An 18835-nucleotide genomic window follows, 5' to 3' on the forward strand; every position below is an offset into this window, starting at 1 on the left:
AGACCGCAGGCTCGCCTGTGGGAAGCGGGCGCTCTTCGTCTTCCGGCTCCCTGCGTCCTGACAACCCTGCTGCCTCGGAAGAGGGGAGGCAGAGACCGACGACCGCAGCCGGCAGCCCCGGGAGGGCGGATGGCGGTCCCCGCCCCGGCCTCTCGCCCCCGGAGCCGCAGGACGGCGGAGTGCCGCAGGCCCGGGCGAAGGCTGCCCCGCGGCGGCTCGGGCGGCGGGGCCCGGGTGCCAGGCTCCCCTCGCGGCTCCCCGCCGCCGCTGGGGGAAGGAGGGGGCCCAGCGCCCGCGGCCTGCTTTCCCAGGGCTGGCCGAGCCTTTTTGACAAGCTGATTGCATGGCGGGGATTGGCTGGTCCGGGCGTGACGCCGGTAACAACAAAGGTGGAGTTGGAAGAAATTAGATTAAAGGAGAGGAAAAAAAAAAAAAAAATTAAAGGGGGAGCTGGCAGGGGACTGGAGGCAGAGACCGAGGGGGAGATGCGCGAAGCGCGGTCTCCTGGCTCCCGCTTCGCCCCGGAAGCTCCTGGCGCAGACCCACCGGGATCACGCTCTCCGCCCCAACCCCGGCCCAACTACCGAAACCGGGGTGGGGGGTGGGGGGAGGCTACTGCTTCTTGAGAAATCCCCCTAATTCCCACCCTGACACCCCTTGCTACGGCCCAAGGGGAGAACTTTTTGATCGGACACCTCGGATCCTAAACCCGGAGGAGGTGAGGGGCGTTGAGAACAACGAGAGGCTCGCTCTAAAACCCGGAAGGCCCTCGCGGGGAGCCGAGATCCGGCGAGGCGGGGTGCTCCCCCGGTTTTTCAATGTGTTGCAAATCTAAGAGCTTCTTACTTTTTTTTTTTTGTAACCCCCCCCCCTCCTTTATCCCCCACCCCCTCGCTTTGGCTTCAGGGTTGCAAAAGCAAAGAGCAATAAAAAAAAAAAAAAAAAAAAAAAAAAGCCGCGCACACACTCAGACACACACCAGTGGCGACAGGGGAGAGTTGGAAAGACGCAGGAGAGAAGCAGGAGGCAGGAGGCAGCGGGGAGGGAGCAATGGGAGCGGGAAGCAGGCAGGTTCCCTCGCAAATCCCCCTCCGGCCCTACGTCGCTTCGCCGGCCCCGGCAGGGGAGCCAGGAACCGGGCTAGCAGATGGAGGAGTGGAGCTCGCTCTAGGCAGCGGGCTTGGCCGGAGAATGGAGGAGCCGCCAAGCGACCGGCTGATTGGAAGAGAAACGCAGAGCGATGGAGGCGGGGGTAGGAGGACGATTTCTCTGCGGGGACTGGCGGCGGCGTATACGCCCGGGTCGGGCGCTGCAGAGCTTGGCTAGCTTTCAACCCGCGCTCGCCGGCTCCAGCCCCGCGCGCCCCCACCCCCAGCCCTCCCGGCGGCTCCGCAGGTGAGTGCGAGCTGGGGGCAAAAAAAAACCCCAAAAGTCTCAACACGCCCGCCCTGCCCCCCCACCAAAAAAAAGAAAGAAAAGCATTTTTTTCTTTTTCTTTTTTTATTTTCGTGCAGCCCCCATCGCGGTGGGAGGGAAGGGGGTGAGGCTGAGTGGCCCGGAGGAGGCGGAGGGGCCAGGCGAGGCCGGGGTGGCCCGGGAGGCGGCGGCGCCGAGGCGGCTCTGACGGGCGAGCGCTCGGAGCGGCGCTGCGCTGCGCCGAGGCGGGCGGGCGGGCGGGCGGAGCGGGGCGGGCGGAGCGCGGCGCGTGGGGCTCGCCATTAGCCGTCGCTCCGCTTCGCCATCTCGGGCTTTGTCTGGCGACTCGCTGCCCCGGCGTCGGCTGCGGCGGAGCTGCGGCTCCGCTCTTCGGCCCGCCGCACCCCTAGGCGCCCCTGGCCCGCGCTCCCATTCACACGCTCGGTAAGTGAGCCCGGGCTCCGCGGATTTCGGGGGAGAGGGGTTGCTGCGAGTGGCGGCGGCGCCGATCTCCATGCGCCCGGGCAGGCCTGGGGAGCCATGCCGGGCTGGATTGAACCGGCTCCCAGAGCAGCTCCTCCGCCGGACCCCATCGCCCCCTCGCCGTTTCCGGGGTGTAAAGGAGCAAAGGGGACTTCTTTTTTTTTTTTTTTTAATTTGCAGGCAGGGCATTTTGTACGGTTTTTTTTTTTTTTTTTTTTTTTTTAAGTTTCGTGTGTGTGCTGTTCGGAAGCAAGGGGACCGCGAGGTAGGCGCCGAAGCCTGGCGCCGGGATGGGCGTGCGTGCGCCCCAAGCCGGTGGCCACGCTCCGGGGATGAGGGTGGGCGCGGAGCGCCCGCTCCAGGAGGCGGGAGAAGGGAGCGGGTGAGGACTGCCGTGGAAACCCGAATCTTAGCTGGGAGGACTTGGGGGAGAGCTCCGAAGCAGGGCTGCGGGCACCCCCTCAGCCTCCCCGGCCGCCGGGGGGCCCTCCGGGCACCGTCTCTGGCGGCCGCGCCTCGCGCCCTCCCTCCCGCGCCGGCCGAGCCTGCTAGTTCCCCCGCGGGTCTGGCGAGGTCGCTCTCGGCGCCCGCCCGCCCGCCTCGGCTCCGAGCCCCGCCGCCATCCGGGCGGCTGCGTGTCTCCCTGCCCCGGCCCCCCCTCCCCGGCAGCAGCAGCAGCCGCCGCCGCCGCCGCCGCCGCCGCCACCGCCGCCACCACCACCACCACCACCACTACCACCACCCCCCTCCCCTCCTTCCTTCCCTCCGCCTCGGCCGCCCGGGTCCCCCCAGCTCCCGCCCCTCCTCCCAGCTGCCCCCCGCGGAGCCCGCCCGGGCAGGCTGTGGGAGGGAGCGGAGCCGGCGAGGCGGGCGGGCTGGCGCTCGCTCCCCGGGGGTCGGTGTGCGCTCTACGGGGAAGGACGCGCTCGCTGCCCCGCTTCTCCCGCCCCCCCTCCCGCTCCTCCTCCTCCCTTCTCCCTCCTCCTCCCCGCTCCGGCGGCGGAGGCTGCGGCGGCGGCGGGGGGTGTGCGAGCTGAGGCCGGGGCCGGCGGGCGGGCGGCGGGCGGGCTGCCTGCAGGCGGAGGGCGCTGTGCTTTGTGCTTTTCGCCGCGAGGAGCAGCAGGCAGCAGCAGCCACAGCCGCCGCCGCCGCCACAGCAGCAGCCGCCGCCCCAGCGCCGCCGCCGCCGCGCCCGGAGGAGGAGCCGCTGCCGCCGCGGGAGGGAGCTGCGGCTGTGCCCGGCCGAGCGGGGGAGGGCGCCGCCGCTCAGAGCCGGGGAGGGAGCCGCCGGAGCGGGAAGCCCGGAGGCCGCGCTGCGCCGGGTAACCGAGGCGGCTGAGGACGCGCGCCGGGGTCGGGGCCGGGCGGCGGGGAGCGAACCGCGGGTGCCGTAGACGCCGGGGGAGACCCGGGCCGCCCTCCAGGCAGGGGACTGGACGAAAGAGGATCAGGGCATTGGAGAGGACGCCGAGAGCCGGGGGAGGGGAGGGCAGGAAGCGAGGCCCGAGCCGAGCCCCGGCCGCGGGCACAGGAGCCCGCGCTTCTCCGAGCCGGCAGGCGCAGTTCTCGCCGGCCGCCGGAGGGGGCGGCGGGGCCGGTGAGCGCTGCGCCCCCGCCTCCCGGCCGCCGTCCTCCCGCCCTCTCCTTGGCTCAGCTCCCCGGAGGCCGGGGCGGGGGCGCCGGCGGGGCTGGGCCGCAAGCTCGGGGGAGGAGGCGGCGGTTCCCGCCGTGGTCGCGCCTCTGCGGCGGGCTCCTCCGTGTGCGTCGGGGTGGCTGGGCGGTGGCGGCGCCTCCGGCCGGGGTGGGTGGCTCGGGGGCGGGGGGCAGGCTAGGCCGCTTCTCTCCGGCTGCTCACCCGCCCAGGCGGGCGGGGACGGCGTCGGGAGCCCGAGAGGGGGGGCGGCGGGAATCCGGATCCGGTCCCCGGGGGCGGTGCGGCCGCTACGCTCCGGGGCCGGTGGCGGCTGCGCTGCGTCCGGGTCCCCGCCGGGTTGCGGAGGCGGGGGGAACCGGCCGGGGGGAGGCGGGAGGAGGAGACTGCGGCGCGCGCCCGCTTCCGCGGCCGCGCGCGCCCTTTACCCGCCCTTCCTCCTCCCCCGCCCTCCAGCCTGGGGCCTCCCCGGGGCGGGCGCACAGAGGAGGAGGAGATTTTTTTTTTTTTTTTTTTTTTTTTTTGGCCCGGGTGGGGGAAGGAGGGCGGAGGGCGGGCGCTCGCTGCACGCGGGAGCTGGGAGCAGTCTCTCGCGTGGGCAGGGGAGGGCGCACGCGGTGGAGCCGGGCTGCAGGGGCGCGGGGGGGCGCACTCCCACACCCACAGACCCTTTAGGTCTACTAGGGTCTTGGCAGGGTCTCCGTTAAAGTGCGGACTTGTGCCCCCCTCCCCCTTGGGGGAGGGAGGAATAGAAAGTCCCTCACCTCGCATCCCGCCTGAGTGGGGACTGGTGTCTCTTCTAAAGGGTGAGGTGGTTTTGACCGCGGGTTGCCCGGCCAGCACGACCCAAGGAGGAGGCTGGACGGCTAAAGAATGAACGGAGAAGCTGACTGCCCCACAGACCTGGAAATGGCCGCCCCCAAAGGCCAAGGTAGGAGCACTTTAACTTACGTCCTCTTTTCCCACATGGTTGTTTGCGGGACCCCCTCTCCTTCGAAAGGGGTTAGACAGTCCCTGTTCTCTGAATCGAGGTGAGGGGGGTATCTTCAGTTTTATGAGTCAAGTTTGGCTAAACCCAAGTTATTTGGCCTTGAGGCTATAAACTATATTTTCCACACTTCATTCTCCCACTTAGAGAGAGAGTCTTATGGGAGCCTTCATTCTGGGATTCCCATCTGGCCAGAGTTTGTCCTTTCCTCACCCAGAGTCCTGGAATGGGAGGAAGGATGAGCAATGGGGGGGAGGGGGAGAAGGGAGGGATTGGCAAGGCTTTTCAGGTGTTTTATTGTTATTCAGAGGACAAGGTTTTGGGTGAGGCAGGTGGAGACAGGATATTTTGGTGGTTTGAGGCTCCAAGCCATAGGAGGTCCATAACTAGATCCTACCCCATCCAGGAGAGATCCTGTGCCGATGGGGGCAGGGGGTTGGATGAAGCTGAGCATCTGGCCCTGACTGGGACGCTGAGAGGACTGAGGATTATTGGTCCATGTGACCCACCCTGTGGCAACCTTGACCCTGGTTACCAGATGCAAATGCAAATGAAGAGCCCTTTTGACTCCTAGTCCTGGTTGTTCTCCTAACTTACCTTCCAGGGTAGCCACCCTCCAGAGAGGCCTGCTGAGGCTAGTTCAGTGGCTGGAAATAGCTGGTTCAGACCCCCCCTCCCCCTTTTTTTTGCCTCCATGGGGAGTTGGACCCAGAAGACAACTCAGAATTCTGGGGGTTCTCCCTGGAGCCAGGGCCCTGAGAACCTTTGCTCGTCTGCTTGTCTTGCCTCTCAGCTGCCCTGTATGGTTCTTCCATTTCCATTCCATTTTTCTTACTTGCCCAAAATTGCCCATGTCTCCAGTGTTAGTTTCCAGCTGTGCCAGAGAGAAATGTCTGCATGGGTTCTCCTTACTGCCCACACTCCATCCTCAGCCCTTGCACATCCATGGTATCCACCTAGAACTTAAACTTGGCAACACATTTCAACTTGGTCTGCCTCCCTGCTTCCCTCCCCTCTCCTAGTAAGTTAGCTGTTTTCCCACCAGGTCCCAAATCACTGTAGCTTCATTTCTTTCTCTTCCCTGCAATAAATAGTAGTCTGTGGCAACCTGGCATGTTAGAAATGACCATAGTTTTGAAGTAAACCAGACTTGATTTCAAGTCTGGCTTTCTAGGTATGATGCTCTCTGGTCTGGAATACCCGCTCCAATCCACATGGTCACAGTTTTCTCTTGTGACTAGGTCATGTCTTGTCTTTGCCTTCACATCAGAGATCCCCAGGGATTTGGGATGCCCAGGGAAAGAAGGATTGAGCACTTAAGGACTGGGGAACAGATGGGGGGGAAGCATGAGCTGGGCATGATGTGCCTTTCTTGCCCCTCCCCAGACCGCTGGTCCCAGGAAGACATGCTGACTTTGCTGGAATGCATGAAGAACAACCTTCCATCCAATGACAGCTCCAAGTTCAAAACAACCGAGTCACATATGGATTGGGAAAAAGTAGCATTTAAAGACTTTTCTGGAGACATGTGCAAGCTCAAATGGGTGGAGATTTCTAATGAGGTAACTGATCCCCTCCCCCTTCTGCTGCCCCCTTCCTGACGCGTCTACGTGAACCCCTGCCTCAACCTTCCTGGTGGGGGAGAGGAAACAGAAGTCAATAAACAGGAAGGAAAGAGACCAGGCGAGGTGCTTATGTGGTCGCCCTTGTGCATTGGGGAGGTGGCACGGTTGATAGCACTGGCCTAGAGCTCTCAGTTCTGCCGCTTCCTAGCTGTGTGGCCTTGAATACTTACATCTGGGATCTTCTCTCGCCTGAGCTGTTCTGGGGATTGAATGAGGTGCTGGCATGGACAACACATCGAGGTCAGGTGGTCACCTTGTTGTCGTCCTTTGGTGTGTACGGACTGTCTGGTCCTGTGCCATAGGAGTGGGCCAGTGCCCAGGTGTTGTCTGGGTGTCAGGGGCTGAGTTGTGGCTGTTGGCTCCTGCCCCTCCTCGTCTGATAAATTCAGTGTAGTGGAAAGTAGAGGAGACCTGTTGGGAAAGGGGGTAGGCTCTAGGGTGGTGTTTTCCTCTCCTGAACTTCCTCTTGCACTCACCTCCTTTCTTCTCCAGGTGAGGAAGTTCCGAACATTGACAGAATTGATCCTTGATGCTCAGGAACATGTTAAAAATCCTTACAAAGGCAAAAAACTCAAGGTGAGTTTCCAGGAGGAGGAGTATGATGTGTAAGAGAGGAATGGTCCAAAGAACAGATACTGTCTGACCTTCACCGTGTCCTTGACCCTCCTTCCAGAAACACCCGGACTTCCCAAAGAAGCCCCTGACCCCTTATTTCCGCTTCTTCATGGAGAAGCGAGCCAAGTATGCGAAACTCCACCCTGAGATGAGCAACCTGGACCTGACCAAGATTCTGTCCAAGAAATACAAGGAGCTGCCGGAGAAGAAGAAGGTGGGGGGAGGGGGGCAAAGTAGGGAGGACGGGAAGGGCAGGGAGCAGCTGGTGCAGTGTAGGTCAGCTCAGGCATAGAGGGACATCAGGGATGGGGTTGGGTAAGCAGAGCAGAGTGCAGGGTCCTGGGCAGCCACACTCGGTCCCCTCCTCCCACTCCCATACACTATCAAGTGCAGGCATGGTCGAAGGTGTGACCCGGACTGAAGCAGATGCTCGGACCAGCCCTTTCCCCCCACAGACAGTCCAAGTGTTGCCTCATCCAGCTTTACCTCTATGGTCGCATTCTCACTGTTAGGCTGGCACAGCAGCTCATCCTTGGACAGTTTTCACTGTGGTCTCACTTGGTGCGTGCAGTATCCTCATAAAGGGAACCCCCAGAGAAGGGGTTATTCCGGTTGTGTGGGCAAGGAACTGGGGCCCAGGAGGGACTCGCGTCCTGGGTCACACAACTAGCAACAGCAGAACAGCACTTGGGTGCTCTTCTCACCGCCATGTCCACACATATTAAGTGGGCTTCCTTCCTCCACGTTCAGCCAAGGATTTGTACCTTGTCCCTTGTGGCCTCGTGCTGTCAAGTGGACCCTCACAGAGGGCAGCAAAGCAGTGGAGGAGCCTGCAGCAGGGCCCCAAGTGAGATGGGGAGAGGAGAGAGATGGACAGCCAGGGTGCTGGACTGTGAGGTGGAGCCAGGGAGAGATGTCGGTGAGGGGCAGTGGGAGAGACAAGAACGCACATTTACTGGAAGAAGAGACAAAGCCTTATGTGGCCAGGTCTCAGGACGTGGCACCGGCTGCCACACCATACATAGCCCTCTGTCTTCCTGGTTTGTGCACTCTGGCTGCAGACTCCCGTGCCCTTGGTTCTGTATCCAAAAAGAAGCCAGCTTGGCTGGGTGAAACCAGCTGTCTACACTTGCTGTCCAGGCCAAGCAGGAGTAGGAATTAAGAGTTTTCTTTGGCCCCTCTGATGGGGATGTTGCAGAGCTGACTGTACACACAACACCCAGACTCTCATGGAGAGGGAGGGAGAGGCAGAGGGTCTGAGGACCTGGGAGAGTTAAGAAACTATGTGGTAGAGTGGACAGAGTGCTGGCCTGGGGGACACGAGACTTGGGGTTCTGCTCCTGACTACCACTGAATTGTTCTGTGTGTGACCTTTGGTAAGTTACCTCATTTCTCTGGACATGGTCTTTATCTGAGGTGCAGAGGATAAGCCCAGTCTGCTTGTGCCTTATTCTGAAAGCCGCTGTTCTGTGTGAGGAGGGCTGAGATTAGGGCAGAGTAGGCTGGGCTCTGCTCCCCATTTTCTACAAGAACCACAGGGGAAGGTGAAGCTGGTTCCTCCTGTGCCTGGTGCCTCTTGTGAAAGGCAGGGGTTGGACTCAGTTGCCATGAGCCTCTGGATGCTTCCACAGCTGACTCTTGTGAACCGGGGGAAAAAGGGAGAAAGGAGAGCTGGACGTTGAGCAGTAGTGAGGACAGGAGGTAGATGAAGGAAGGAAGAAAAGAAGAGAGGAATGGAGAGGCAGGAACAAAATGGAAGTAGGCGGGTGATGGCGGGAAGGGAGGCCAGCCCTATAGAAAGAGGTGGAGGAGAAGGAAGAGAAGCCAAGGCAGAGGAGAACCAGTCGGGTGGGGGAAGGGGAGCTCGAGGAGCCTGCCAGCCAGGAGCTTGGAGAAGGGATCAGAGGCAGGGAAGAAGGTGATGGGAAGGGGTTTGGGATGGGGAGGGCATATGAAGGATAGTCAGGGTTCCAGGGGGACCACTCAGCAGATCGGGAAGAAAATTCAAGTTGAGAGATCTATGAGAATGTCATTCACGTTGCAAGAATTCACTCTGGGTGCCTTCAACACAGTCTACCCTTGGGCCTTACTTGAAAGCAAGACTCAGCCTGCCCCCGGCCCTGTGAACCATCTTTGAGGCAACAGACCAACAGTAGCTGCCACAGACCTGAGAGGAGGGAATAATAGGGGCAAGGCCTACACCTCCTCCTAATGCATTGAGGAGAGTTTTGCGGTGTTGGGGAAAGGTGGGGAGGTAAGGTCAGGGGGAGTCCCAGCTGTGTCACTACTCACTGTGACTGGGTAATGCTGGGTCCCACTCCTGGGACTCTCCCTCTCTTGACAGGAGGGAATAGGACATAGGATGTATTCTGGGAGGCCCCTGTAGCTCCCACTGTGTGGCTCTAAGCTAGCAGTTGGGGCTACGGTTGAGCGCCCCCCCCCCCCCCCCCACAGCCCACTGGAAGGCAGGCCACCATCTCCTGCCAGCTCACGCCACCTTCTATCCACATCACCACTGGGAGGCAAAATAGCTAGCAAGGAGGACTCAGTGGCTTTTGTAGCTCAGGCTTTGGGTCGTGGATGACCCCATCCCCTCCTCCCCCAGATGAAATATATTCAGGACTTCCAGAGAGAGAAACAGGAGTTCGAGCGAAACCTGGCCCGGTTCAGGTAAGGCAGTGGAGCCCAGAGGAGGGCCACAGGGCACTGGGTGTGGCAGGTTAGGGTGATACCAACCAGAGCCTCGAGCTTGCCATCTGTGAGGCATGGAAGATGGATGGGTCATGTGTAGACCCTAGTGGGTCACACTCAAGGGCAGGGACAGGCAGGTAGCCACTGTCCCACTAGGCCCCAGTTGATAGGCCTAGGAGCCTTGGTGGGTGGGGCAGCTAGCTGGGGGTCTCCCTGGCAGGATCCCCCTGTACCCGCTGACTGTTGCTCCCCATGCCCTGGCTAGGGAGGATCACCCTGACCTAATCCAGAATGCCAAGAAGTCGGACATCCCTGAGAAGCCCAAAACCCCCCAGCAGCTGTGGTACACCCACGAGAAGAAGGTGTATCTCAAAGTGCGGCCAGATGTGAGTGTCCGGCCAGGGGGTAGGGATGGAGGGCGCACGGTGGTGGCAAGGGGGGAGCCGCGCCAGGTCGGCCGGGCACGGTGCAGGGGAGCAGGAGAGGAGGCCCCTCCCCAGGGGTGGGCTGCATGGACAGGGCCTGGGCCAGCTGGCGTGCGAGTGTGTGCGTGCGTGCGTGTGTGAGCCTGTCCCCTTGCACCTAGGCGGGATTCCCGCCTCTCTACTTTCCCCTCCTGGCCTGTGGGGGACACTCCTGTGACCTCCTGTGGCCTGAGGGGGTGGGGGCCTCTGTGCCCCCTTCCCCCTTCTCCCCTCCCCCTGCCCCTGGCTGCCTGTGTGTGTCTGACGGCTTTTGGTTTGCAGGCCACTACGAAGGAGGTGAAGGACTCCCTGGGGAAGCAGTGGTCTCAGCTCTCGGACAAAAAGAGGCTGAAATGGATTCATAAGGCCCTGGAGCAGCGGAAGGAGTACGAGGTTAGGCTTCCGCTGCGCTCCTCCCCATCCGGCTCTTCAAGAGCCTCTGCCCTCTGACTCTGTGGCCTCCGCACTCTGCGGGAGGCAGTCATTCCCTGTCCCTTCATTGAGGGAGGGGCCTTCTGGGCCCCTCACCTCTGCCCCTACCTTCCCCACCCACCCCCCCAAGAGATCTCAGGCTAGGGCAGGGCAGGGCACCACGTCTCGTGTGACATAGCAGACACACGGCCACCCCCCAGCTTTGCTCCCTGCCTCCCCTCCCCAGCGGCTCTCCCCCCTCCCCAGCCCCCGCTAACCCCACACCCCGTTGCCCTCCATCCCCCCACCTCACTCTGCAGGAGATTATGCGTGACTATATCCAGAAGCACCCCGAGCTGAACATCAGTGAGGAGGGCATCACCAAGTCCACCCTCACCAAGGCCGAACGCCAGCTCAAGGACAAGTTTGATGGGCGACCCACCAAGCCACCTCCGTGAGCACTGCCCTGGGGTGGGTGGGTGAGTGGGCACGAGGGCTTCTAGGGAGCTGGGCCATCCAAGGATCTCGGCCAGGTTCTGAAGTTGAAGCCAGGTGCCCTGGACTGCCCTGGTCACTCAAGGGGGGTTGCTCTTCCTTTCCTGCTGTTTCTGATAGGAACAGCTACTCGCTGTACTGCGCAGAGCTGATGGCCAACATGAAGGACGTGCCCAGCACTGAGCGCATGGTGCTATGCAGCCAGCAGTGGAAACTGCTCTCCCAGAAGGAGAAGGATGCCTACCACAAGAAGTGTGACCAGGTAGGTTGTGCTAAAGAGGACGTCTGGAGACCCTTGGGGCCTTGGGAGTATCTGACCCCAACTAGGGGTCAGTCAGTGGTCAAACGTGTCTCAAACACCTGCTACAAACTTCGTCTAGTCTGCTAGGTTTAGCATCTGGGCTGATCAAGCCAGATGGCCCCCAGGCTGCCTGTCTAGTGTCTATAGAAGGAGATTAGGCCCTGTCCAGGCTCCGAACATTTTGTAGAAGGCTCTTGTCCCTTGGGAACGAGCAGGTATGTGCCCACACTGACCCGGACTCCCCTTCTTTCCTAGAAAAAGAAAGATTATGAGGTGGAGCTTCTCCGTTTCCTAGAGGTGAGTGTTCTCGTAGGTGGGGCATTGGGCAGAGGCCCTGGGATTAAGCAGGGCCCTCTGGACTACCTGGGAGGAGCTGGCTCCCAGGTGCGCAGCCCCATGCCACGTCTTGTCTCTGGACCAGAGCTTGCCAGAGGAGGAACAGCAGCGGGTCCTGGGGGAGGAGAAGATGTTAAGCATCAACAAGAAGCAAGCCACCAGCCCCGCCTCCAAGAAGCCCTCGCAGGAAGGGGGCAAGGTGGGCAGGGGGCACAACGGGCGGTGGTGGGGGAACATGGGGCTCCCTGTCCACACCCCCACGGACCCGACCTCTGTCCACCGACAGGGCGGTTCAGAGAAGCCCAAGCGGCCGGTGTCGGCCATGTTCATCTTCTCTGAAGAGAAGCGGCGGCAGCTGCAGGAGGAGCGGCCCGAGCTCTCGGAGAGCGAGCTGACCCGTCTTCTGGCCCGCATGTGGAACGACTTGTCCGAAAAGAAGAAGGTCAGGCTTCGGGGGCTTCTCCCCCAGGGGCGGGCCACACTTCCTCAGCCACGGCCTGCGCTTTAGCCCTCCCTTAGCCCTCCCTGTGCCTGGGCTCAGGTGCCGAGGGGGCCCGCAGCTCCGCAGCATCCCGGGGAGCAGAGCCGGTTGGCGGGCTGAGCCCCAGGCCGAGCCCCAGGGGGGGACATCTGCGCCGGCCCAAGCCTCTGCCGGCCCCGCCCTGCCGGGAGAGGGGGGGGTGCCTCCACTGTGGACGGGGGACGCGCGCCCCCTGGGGGCGGCCGGAAGGATGACGCCCTGCCGGCCCTCCGCAGGCCAAGTACAAGGCCCGGGAGGCGGCGCTGAAGGCCCAGTCGGAGAGGAAGCCAGGCGGGGACCGCGAGGACCGGGGCAAGCTGCCCGAGTCACCCAAGAGAGCCGAGGAGATCTGGCAGCAGAGCGTCATCGGGGACTACCTGGCCCGCTTCAAGGTGGCAGGGAGCCCGAAAGGGGTTGTTCAGTGGCCTGCCCTCGCGGGCCGGTTCCAGCCCCAGGTGACCCCTCCCATAGCTGATGCCTCTGTTTCTCTCCAGAATGACCGGGTGAAGGCCTTGAAAGCCATGGAGATGACCTGGAACAACATGGAGAAGAAAGAGAAACTCATGTGGATTAAGAAGGCAGCCGAAGACCAAAAGCGATACGAGGTGGGAAGAAGGGCTCTGCTGGTCAGCATGGTGGCCCCTAGGGAGCTGGGGGTCAGAGCACCCTTTTGGGCTGGCAGCTGTCCTCAGTGGGTGGGCTGTGGAGCTGGGAGTCCCAGCCTTGGTTGTGTGACCCTGAGCAAATCTGCCAGCTTCCTTCTCTGAGCCTCAGTCACACATCAATCAGTACATGGGGGCTGTGAGACCAGTCATGTGAGTGTAGTTGTGACAGCACTTCCAAGCAGGGGCGCCTGGCCCAGGTGTGACCTGTTAGGACGTAGCTCCTCCGCTCGGCCTCAGTTTCTTTTTTTTTTTTTTTTTTTTTTTTTTTTTAAATTTTTTTTTTAACTTTTTTTATTTATGATAGTCACAGAGAGAGAGAGAGAGAGAGGCAGAGACACAGGCAGAGGGAGAAGCAGGCTCCATGCACTGGGAGCCTGATGTGGGATTCGATCCCGGGTCTCCAGGATCACGCCCTGGGCCAAAGGCAGGCGCCAAACCGCTGCGCCACCCAGGAATCCCTCGGCCTCAGTTTCTAAGGCAACTGATGGCGTGGGGCAGATGGTAGAAATAATTTTGGGTGAGGGGTGGAGTGAGCGTGACTCCTTTGAGTGTCCCCACAGAGAGAGCTGAGTGAGATGCGGGCACCCCCAACTGCTGCAAACTCATCCAAGAAGATGAAGTTTCAAGGAGAACCCAAGAAGCCTCCCATGTGAGTCTAAGGGGGCTAGAACCCACCTTGGCCGCAGGAAGGGTCATGGCTGGATGGCTGTAGGGTAGGCGTCCTAACCCTCCCTGTGCCACTCTACCACCTAGGAACGGTTACCAGAAGTTCTCCCAGGAGCTGCTGTCCAATGGGGAGCTGAACCACCTGCCGCTGAAAGAGCGCATGGTGGAGATTGGCAGCCGCTGGCAGCGCATCTCCCAGAGCCAGAAAGAGCACTACAAAAAATTGGCAGAGGAGCAGCAGAAGCAGTACAAAGTACATCTGGACCTCTGGGTCAAGGTGAGAGGGCTGGGGTGGGGGTACCTGGGTGGCTCAGTGGTTGGGCATCTGCCTTTGGCTCCGGGTGTGATCCTGGGGTCCTGGGATCAAGTCCTGCATTGGGCTCCCCTCAGGGAGTCTGCTTCTCCCTCTGCCTAGGTCTCTGCCTCTTTCAGTCTCTCATGAATAAACAAATAAAATCTTAAGAAAAAAAAGGTGAGAGGGCTGGGGACCCTTGGAAGGAGGAGGCAGCATCTGGCTGGCCTGCCTCCACGATTCCATTCATTGTCCTAGCAGTCCTATGATCAATATCAAAGAAAAGAAACTAAGGTTCAGAGAGATTAAGTAATTTACCCAAGGTTACACAGCTAGTAAATAGAGTAATCCAAGCCAGATTGCCTTGTCCTACCTCCAGCTGGGACCAGAGGGCGTCTCCCAGACTCTGGTTTGGCCTCAAGCCTCCGAGCTCTTCTTGGGCGCCTTGGTTGAGCAGTCAGGTTTATAACGTGGGGAGAGCCACCTCTTTCGCCCCCAGCTATCCAGGCAAGTTAGCCAGGGACCCTGGGAGATAGCAGGGTTTAAGTGTCTAGAGGTTTTGGGGAGCCACAGACTCCTTTATCAGTGGCTCTAGGCTTGTTGGGTGGGAGTGATGATACCAAGCTATGATAGTCATTGTAGGGGGCTTCTCTGCTGAGGAAGGCCCTAACTCTGGAGCCTCCCCTTGACTGTAGAACAGTAGGAGGGACATGAAAACCACAGTCCTAATACAGGGTAGCTTAGAAAAGAATTCAGGGCTTCTTAGGCATTAGTCCTGGACTGTCTTCGCAGATCCTGGGGGGCACTCTGCAGAGACCCAAGGTATGGGGAGAGTGGCAGGAGTAGAATGGGGTAATGGTATGTAAATGCTTAACCCACTGCCTGGCTTTTGGTCAACACACTCCCATCAGCAGTAGTTTGGGTGGCGTTCCAACCTTTACCTCCTTCTCTGTCTCCCAGAGTTTGTCTCCTCAGGACCGTGCAGCGTATAAAGAGTACATCTCCAATGTGAGTGTGGGAGCAGGGTGGTGCTGGGGAAAGGGGGGGTTTGGGGGTCCACTGTCTGGAACTCCTGGCTTCTCCCTTCGTCTGTGTTCCCCTTCCCTGCAGAAACGTAAGAGCATGACCAAGCTTCGAGGCCCAAACCCCAAATCCAGCAGGACTGCCTTGCAGTCCAAGTCGGTAAGGAGCTCCTCCAAGATGGAGGGGGGGGTCCTCGGTGCCTGGAGGAGTGTGGCACAGACCACTGACATGCCTCTGCCCCTCCCAGGAGTCTGAGGAGGATGATGAAGAGGATGAGGAGGATGAGGATGAGGACGAAGAGGAGGAGGATGATGAGAACGGGGATTCCTCTGAGGATGGTGGGGACTCCTCCGAGTCCAGCAGCGAGGACGAGAGTGAGGACGGAGATGAGGTCAGGCAGCAGGGCGTGGTGGGAGGGCAGGGTGGCCCTTACCAGGACTGCCACCTGGTGACCGCATTCCTTGCCCCCCCCAGAACGAGGAGGATGATGAGGATGAGGACGATGATGAGGACGACGATGAGGATGAGGACAATGAGTCTGAGGGCAGCAGCTCTAGCTCCTCCTCCTCGGGGGACTCCTCGGACTCTGACTCCAACTGAGACTCATCCCACCCAGGGCTCCCCTCCCCAACTGACCACCTTTGTTTCTCCCCCATGTTCTGTCCCCTGCCCCTGGCCTCCCCCACTTTCTTTCTTTTTCTTTTTCTTTTTTTTTTTAATTCGGTGGGGGAGGGGCTGGAGGAGCCCAGGCCAGGACTCTGCAGCCTCAGAGACATCAGCCCTGGGGGGCCCTCCAGGGAGTGCAACCATCAGACTGAGCCACCACTGGACCGGCCCGGCCCACCCCTCTTCTGCACTTGGGGTTCCGTCATGGACAATGGACCTGGGAGTGGGGTGGGGGGTCCCAAAGAGTTCAGTGAGGCCCTCCACACCTGCAGCCCGACCCATGGGAGGGTGGAAGCTTGGGGAAGACCCTTCCTGTCCTGGAGGGGCTTGCCGACTGGACCCCTGCATTGGAACTGGAGGCAGGGAACACGTGGGGGGAGAGGAGGGCAGGAGCCTCAGAGAGAACAGGCGCCGCCCCATAGCCCTCTCCCCTGCCCTCTGCAGGAAGGAGCTGCCTGGACCCACTCATGGGGGGGAGGGGGCAGAAGTGTTTTTTATATATGTGTATATATTTTTTTTTTTAAGCTCTGAGCTGTCAACGAGACGTTTCCTACCGATCTCGGCTGCCGTCTCTGTTGTCATTTCTGGGAGAGGGAGGGTTTAGGGGGTAGGTTTGGGACTTTTTAAAAACGGTCTTGATGTGAATGGAAAAGTGCGTGCGCGGGAGCGTGTGTCGCCTGTACATAGCATGGGTGCACCTGTGGATGTGTGCAAAGGCGTGTGTGCATGTGTGTGTGCGCGCGCGTGTGTAAGAGAAGGGGGAGCCCACCTCAGTCTGAATCTGGTGAATGGGTTGCTAAGGGCCAGGGAGATGTTGATCCTGGTGGGAACAGGCTGGGGCAGCCCCTTTCTCCACATTCTCTGCTTTGCCTAATCTCTGATTCAATTGTGGGGGGGGGGGGGGGGGCGGTGTACTGACCACTCTAATGCTTCCTGTATATCTGCTTCTCTCTGCCAGGGCTACATGACTCTGAGCCACCGCTGGTCTCCAGTGGGGCATTGGGAGGGGGACAGACTGGGTGCACCTAAAAGAGCTTTTATTTAGTGGGAAGGGCCTTCCCAGTTCATCTGGGAGGTTGCCTGGCCACCTTAGGCTCAGAAACTGGGCTTGGGGAGATAGATGGGAAGCTCTTAACACACACCCCTCCTGCCTTTCCCTGTATCCTTCAGCTCCCCCACACCCCCACCCCATTCCCTTTGATTTCTCAGGTCTGCTCCCTTCCCCGCCCCTCCAAACCCCCAGGTGGGGAAGGGGTCTGCAAAGGCTGCTTTTGCAGCTGTCCTAACCCTTCCTGGCCATCTCCAAATGTCTGGTAACCTAATCCCTAGACCCTTAATAAGCCAAGCCACCTTATCTCTGTGGATTGAAATTTTTTATTTTTTATTAAATTTTGGCTTTTTTTTCTTACAATCATGTTAATGACCTATTTAGTGGGGGCTTTGTGCTTTTCCGCCTTCCCCCTCTGAATGAAAGCCAAGGGATGGGGGAAGAATGGGAATTCCACCCAGGAGGTGGGATGGGAAAGGTAGGTCCCACCCCCAAAGGAAAGCAAACAATCTGCTTTGCCTCGGAAGTGGTGCTGGGGGTGGGGAACCTGGGGGGACACTCCCCTCTCCCACTCCCCTTCCTTTGTCCTGACCCTGACACAGGGGTTCATAGGTTCTATTTCTTCCCCAAGAGCCTCTGCAAAGAACCCCATTTTCCTGTCTGAATGCCCCTACACTGTTGTGTTTTAGTGGAATGTGTTTTCATTTAAAGACAACTTTGAATGGGGCACTTCTTTTTTTCGTGTTTTAAAAATCAAAAATTCTTACAGTACGAACAGGGCTGTGGGGATGGGGGTGTTGGTGCTGTAAGAGGTCACTCTGAGTGCATTTTGGCACTGGGATGGGATGGTTGGAGTGGGAGGACCCTCCCCACTCTCTCCCCTTTTTTTCTAATATTTAAGGAGTGTTTTTGTAGGTTTCAACAACAACCACAACTTGAATTTGTATCATGGGAGGTGGGAGGGAGTGTCTTAGAGGTGTCTGCCTAAGCTTAAGGCCAACTGTAGAAGTTTTGTTTTCCCTCTTTTTGTACAATAAAGTGAAAAACAAAGGTTTGACTGCTGTCTGGTCACTGGACTCAATGAAGGGTGGGGTGCAGGGGTTACCCAACAGGTTCAATAGGGAAAGACTTGAAGCTAGCTTGTTTGCCCCTTCTCTAGAACCATCTTTATTTTCGTGAGGATTCCATAGGCAACCTACTTTCATACTGTTTTGTGCTATTGCACTTCCATTTCAGTTTATTCACCTTGGGTTGTCAAACCACTAAGGACTCTCAGAATTTGGGGAACAGATATGTTATTTTCTCCCAGAGTGTATTGCCCTGGGAAACTGACGGCAATGGACTCTTAGGGTCAGGGGTTCACCCTGGTCGTGTACGGACTTATCATTGGGAGTTGGGGTGACCCTCCCACCTTGAGCTCTCCGCCTCACCCAAGGTTAGAAATGACTTCCCCTAGCTCCACCCAGGGCTCTTAGGGGAAACGGGCTGGGCTGAGATGACTCGCCCTCTGGGGTTAAGGAAGATAGCCTTCCCTGCACAGGCCTTGGCCAGGTTCCTGGAACTGCCAAGGGCTGGAGACCTAGGCCCCATACCCTTGTGTTCTTGTCCAAACTGCTGGAAATCTTACTACTCTTCGTGGTCTCCCAATTCGTCACATCCCACTTAACCACTTCCCTAGGGTGACTCTAAATTCACCAGCACGTTCATCATTCCATCCAGTGGACAGTTGTCCATCTCTTGACTTCTTGGTCTATTCTGCTGGCATTGACTCCTCATTCTATCCTAGGCATTTAGGTCATCTTATGAACCTCCAATTATCACCTATAGGTAACCAATCCAAAAGGTGGTATCTACAGAGACCACTCTTCCAAACTGCAAACCTGTGTAGGTTTCTGTGTATTGTCTGAGGTCTCTTGCAGGCAGCTCAAGGCCCAAAACGTCACCCTCTAGTTATTCAAATTAGAAACTAGGATACCAGCTTTCACTTCTCTCCCTCTTAGACCTTCATATTTATTTGCTCACCTGGACCTGTCCATTCTACTTCCTGTATCTCTCCCAAATCTGTCTACCCTTCTCCAATGCTGTCAACCCCATCTGAATCAAGGCCACTACAACTTTTTTGCAAAGACTTACTAAAACTGACCTTCCTGCTTGCCCTCTTGCCCCTTACAGTCCATTCTGCACACAGCAACCAAAGTCATGTTTTAAAATGAACTCTGGGGGCTCCTGGTGAGCTCAGTTGAAAAGTGTATGACTCTGGATCTTGGGGTCATGAATTTGAGCCCCACATTGGGTGTAGAGCTTACTTAAATAAACAAAACAAAAAAAAACTTAAAAAGATAAGAAATCTTATCGCTTCTGTACAACTTACATGACTCTAAAAGGTCTGGCCCCTGCTTCCCATTTCGTACCTTCTCTCACCCTGCTCTTCCTAATCACCCACAATGATCCAACCAAGTGATCTCTTTTGTTCTTCAAA

General features: G+C 58.8%; 1 protein-coding gene across 5 annotated transcripts; it reads left to right on the plus strand.

Annotated features, from left to right (window-relative positions):
* Window positions 1–991: 991 nt before the first annotated feature.
* On the plus strand, window positions 992–15865 carry UBTF (upstream binding transcription factor). 5 transcript variants are annotated; one of them, XM_038547118.1, is made up of 21 exons: window positions 992–1395; window positions 4356–4481; window positions 5925–6100; window positions 6656–6739; window positions 6837–6992; window positions 9384–9448; window positions 9735–9855; window positions 10216–10326; window positions 10665–10798; window positions 10960–11101; window positions 11396–11437; window positions 11562–11675; window positions 11763–11918; window positions 12233–12388; window positions 12491–12601; window positions 13222–13310; window positions 13415–13604; window positions 14580–14627; window positions 14730–14801; window positions 14890–15033; window positions 15117–15865. In XM_038547118.1, exons 2-21 carry the CDS (start codon window positions 4424–4426, stop codon window positions 15240–15242), a joined length of 2295 nt encoding a protein of 764 aa, XP_038403046.1. In that variant the 5' UTR covers window positions 992–1395; window positions 4356–4423; the 3' UTR covers window positions 15243–15865. The 5 variants fall into 5 exon arrangements, with proteins under 5 accessions (XP_038403046.1, XP_038403043.1, XP_038403047.1 ...); XM_038547115.1 differs by lacking the exon at window positions 992–1395 and adding an exon at window positions 1703–1860; XM_038547116.1 differs by lacking the exon at window positions 992–1395 and adding an exon at window positions 3090–3221.
* Window positions 15866–18835: the final 2970 nt, after the last annotated feature.

The sequence above is a fragment of the Canis lupus genome, chromosome 9, assembly GCF_011100685.1.
Source record: "Canis lupus familiaris isolate Mischka breed German Shepherd chromosome 9, alternate assembly UU_Cfam_GSD_1.0, whole genome shotgun sequence".
Lineage (NCBI taxonomy): Eukaryota > Metazoa > Chordata > Mammalia > Carnivora > Canidae > Canis > Canis lupus.

Bases quoted from the DNA above. Each gene is read 5' to 3' on its own strand.
- UBTF (XM_038547118.1), top strand. From the start codon at position 4,424: ATGAACGGAGAAGCTGACTGCCCCACAGACCTGGAAATGGCCGCCCCC. The intron at 6,101-6,655 runs GTAACTGATCCC...TTTCTTCTCCAG, and splicing joins GGGTGGAGATTTCTAATGAG to GTGAGGAAGTTCCGAACATT. The intron at 6,993-9,383 runs GTGGGGGGAGGG...CTCCTCCCCCAG, and splicing joins AGCTGCCGGAGAAGAAGAAG to ATGAAATATATTCAGGACTT.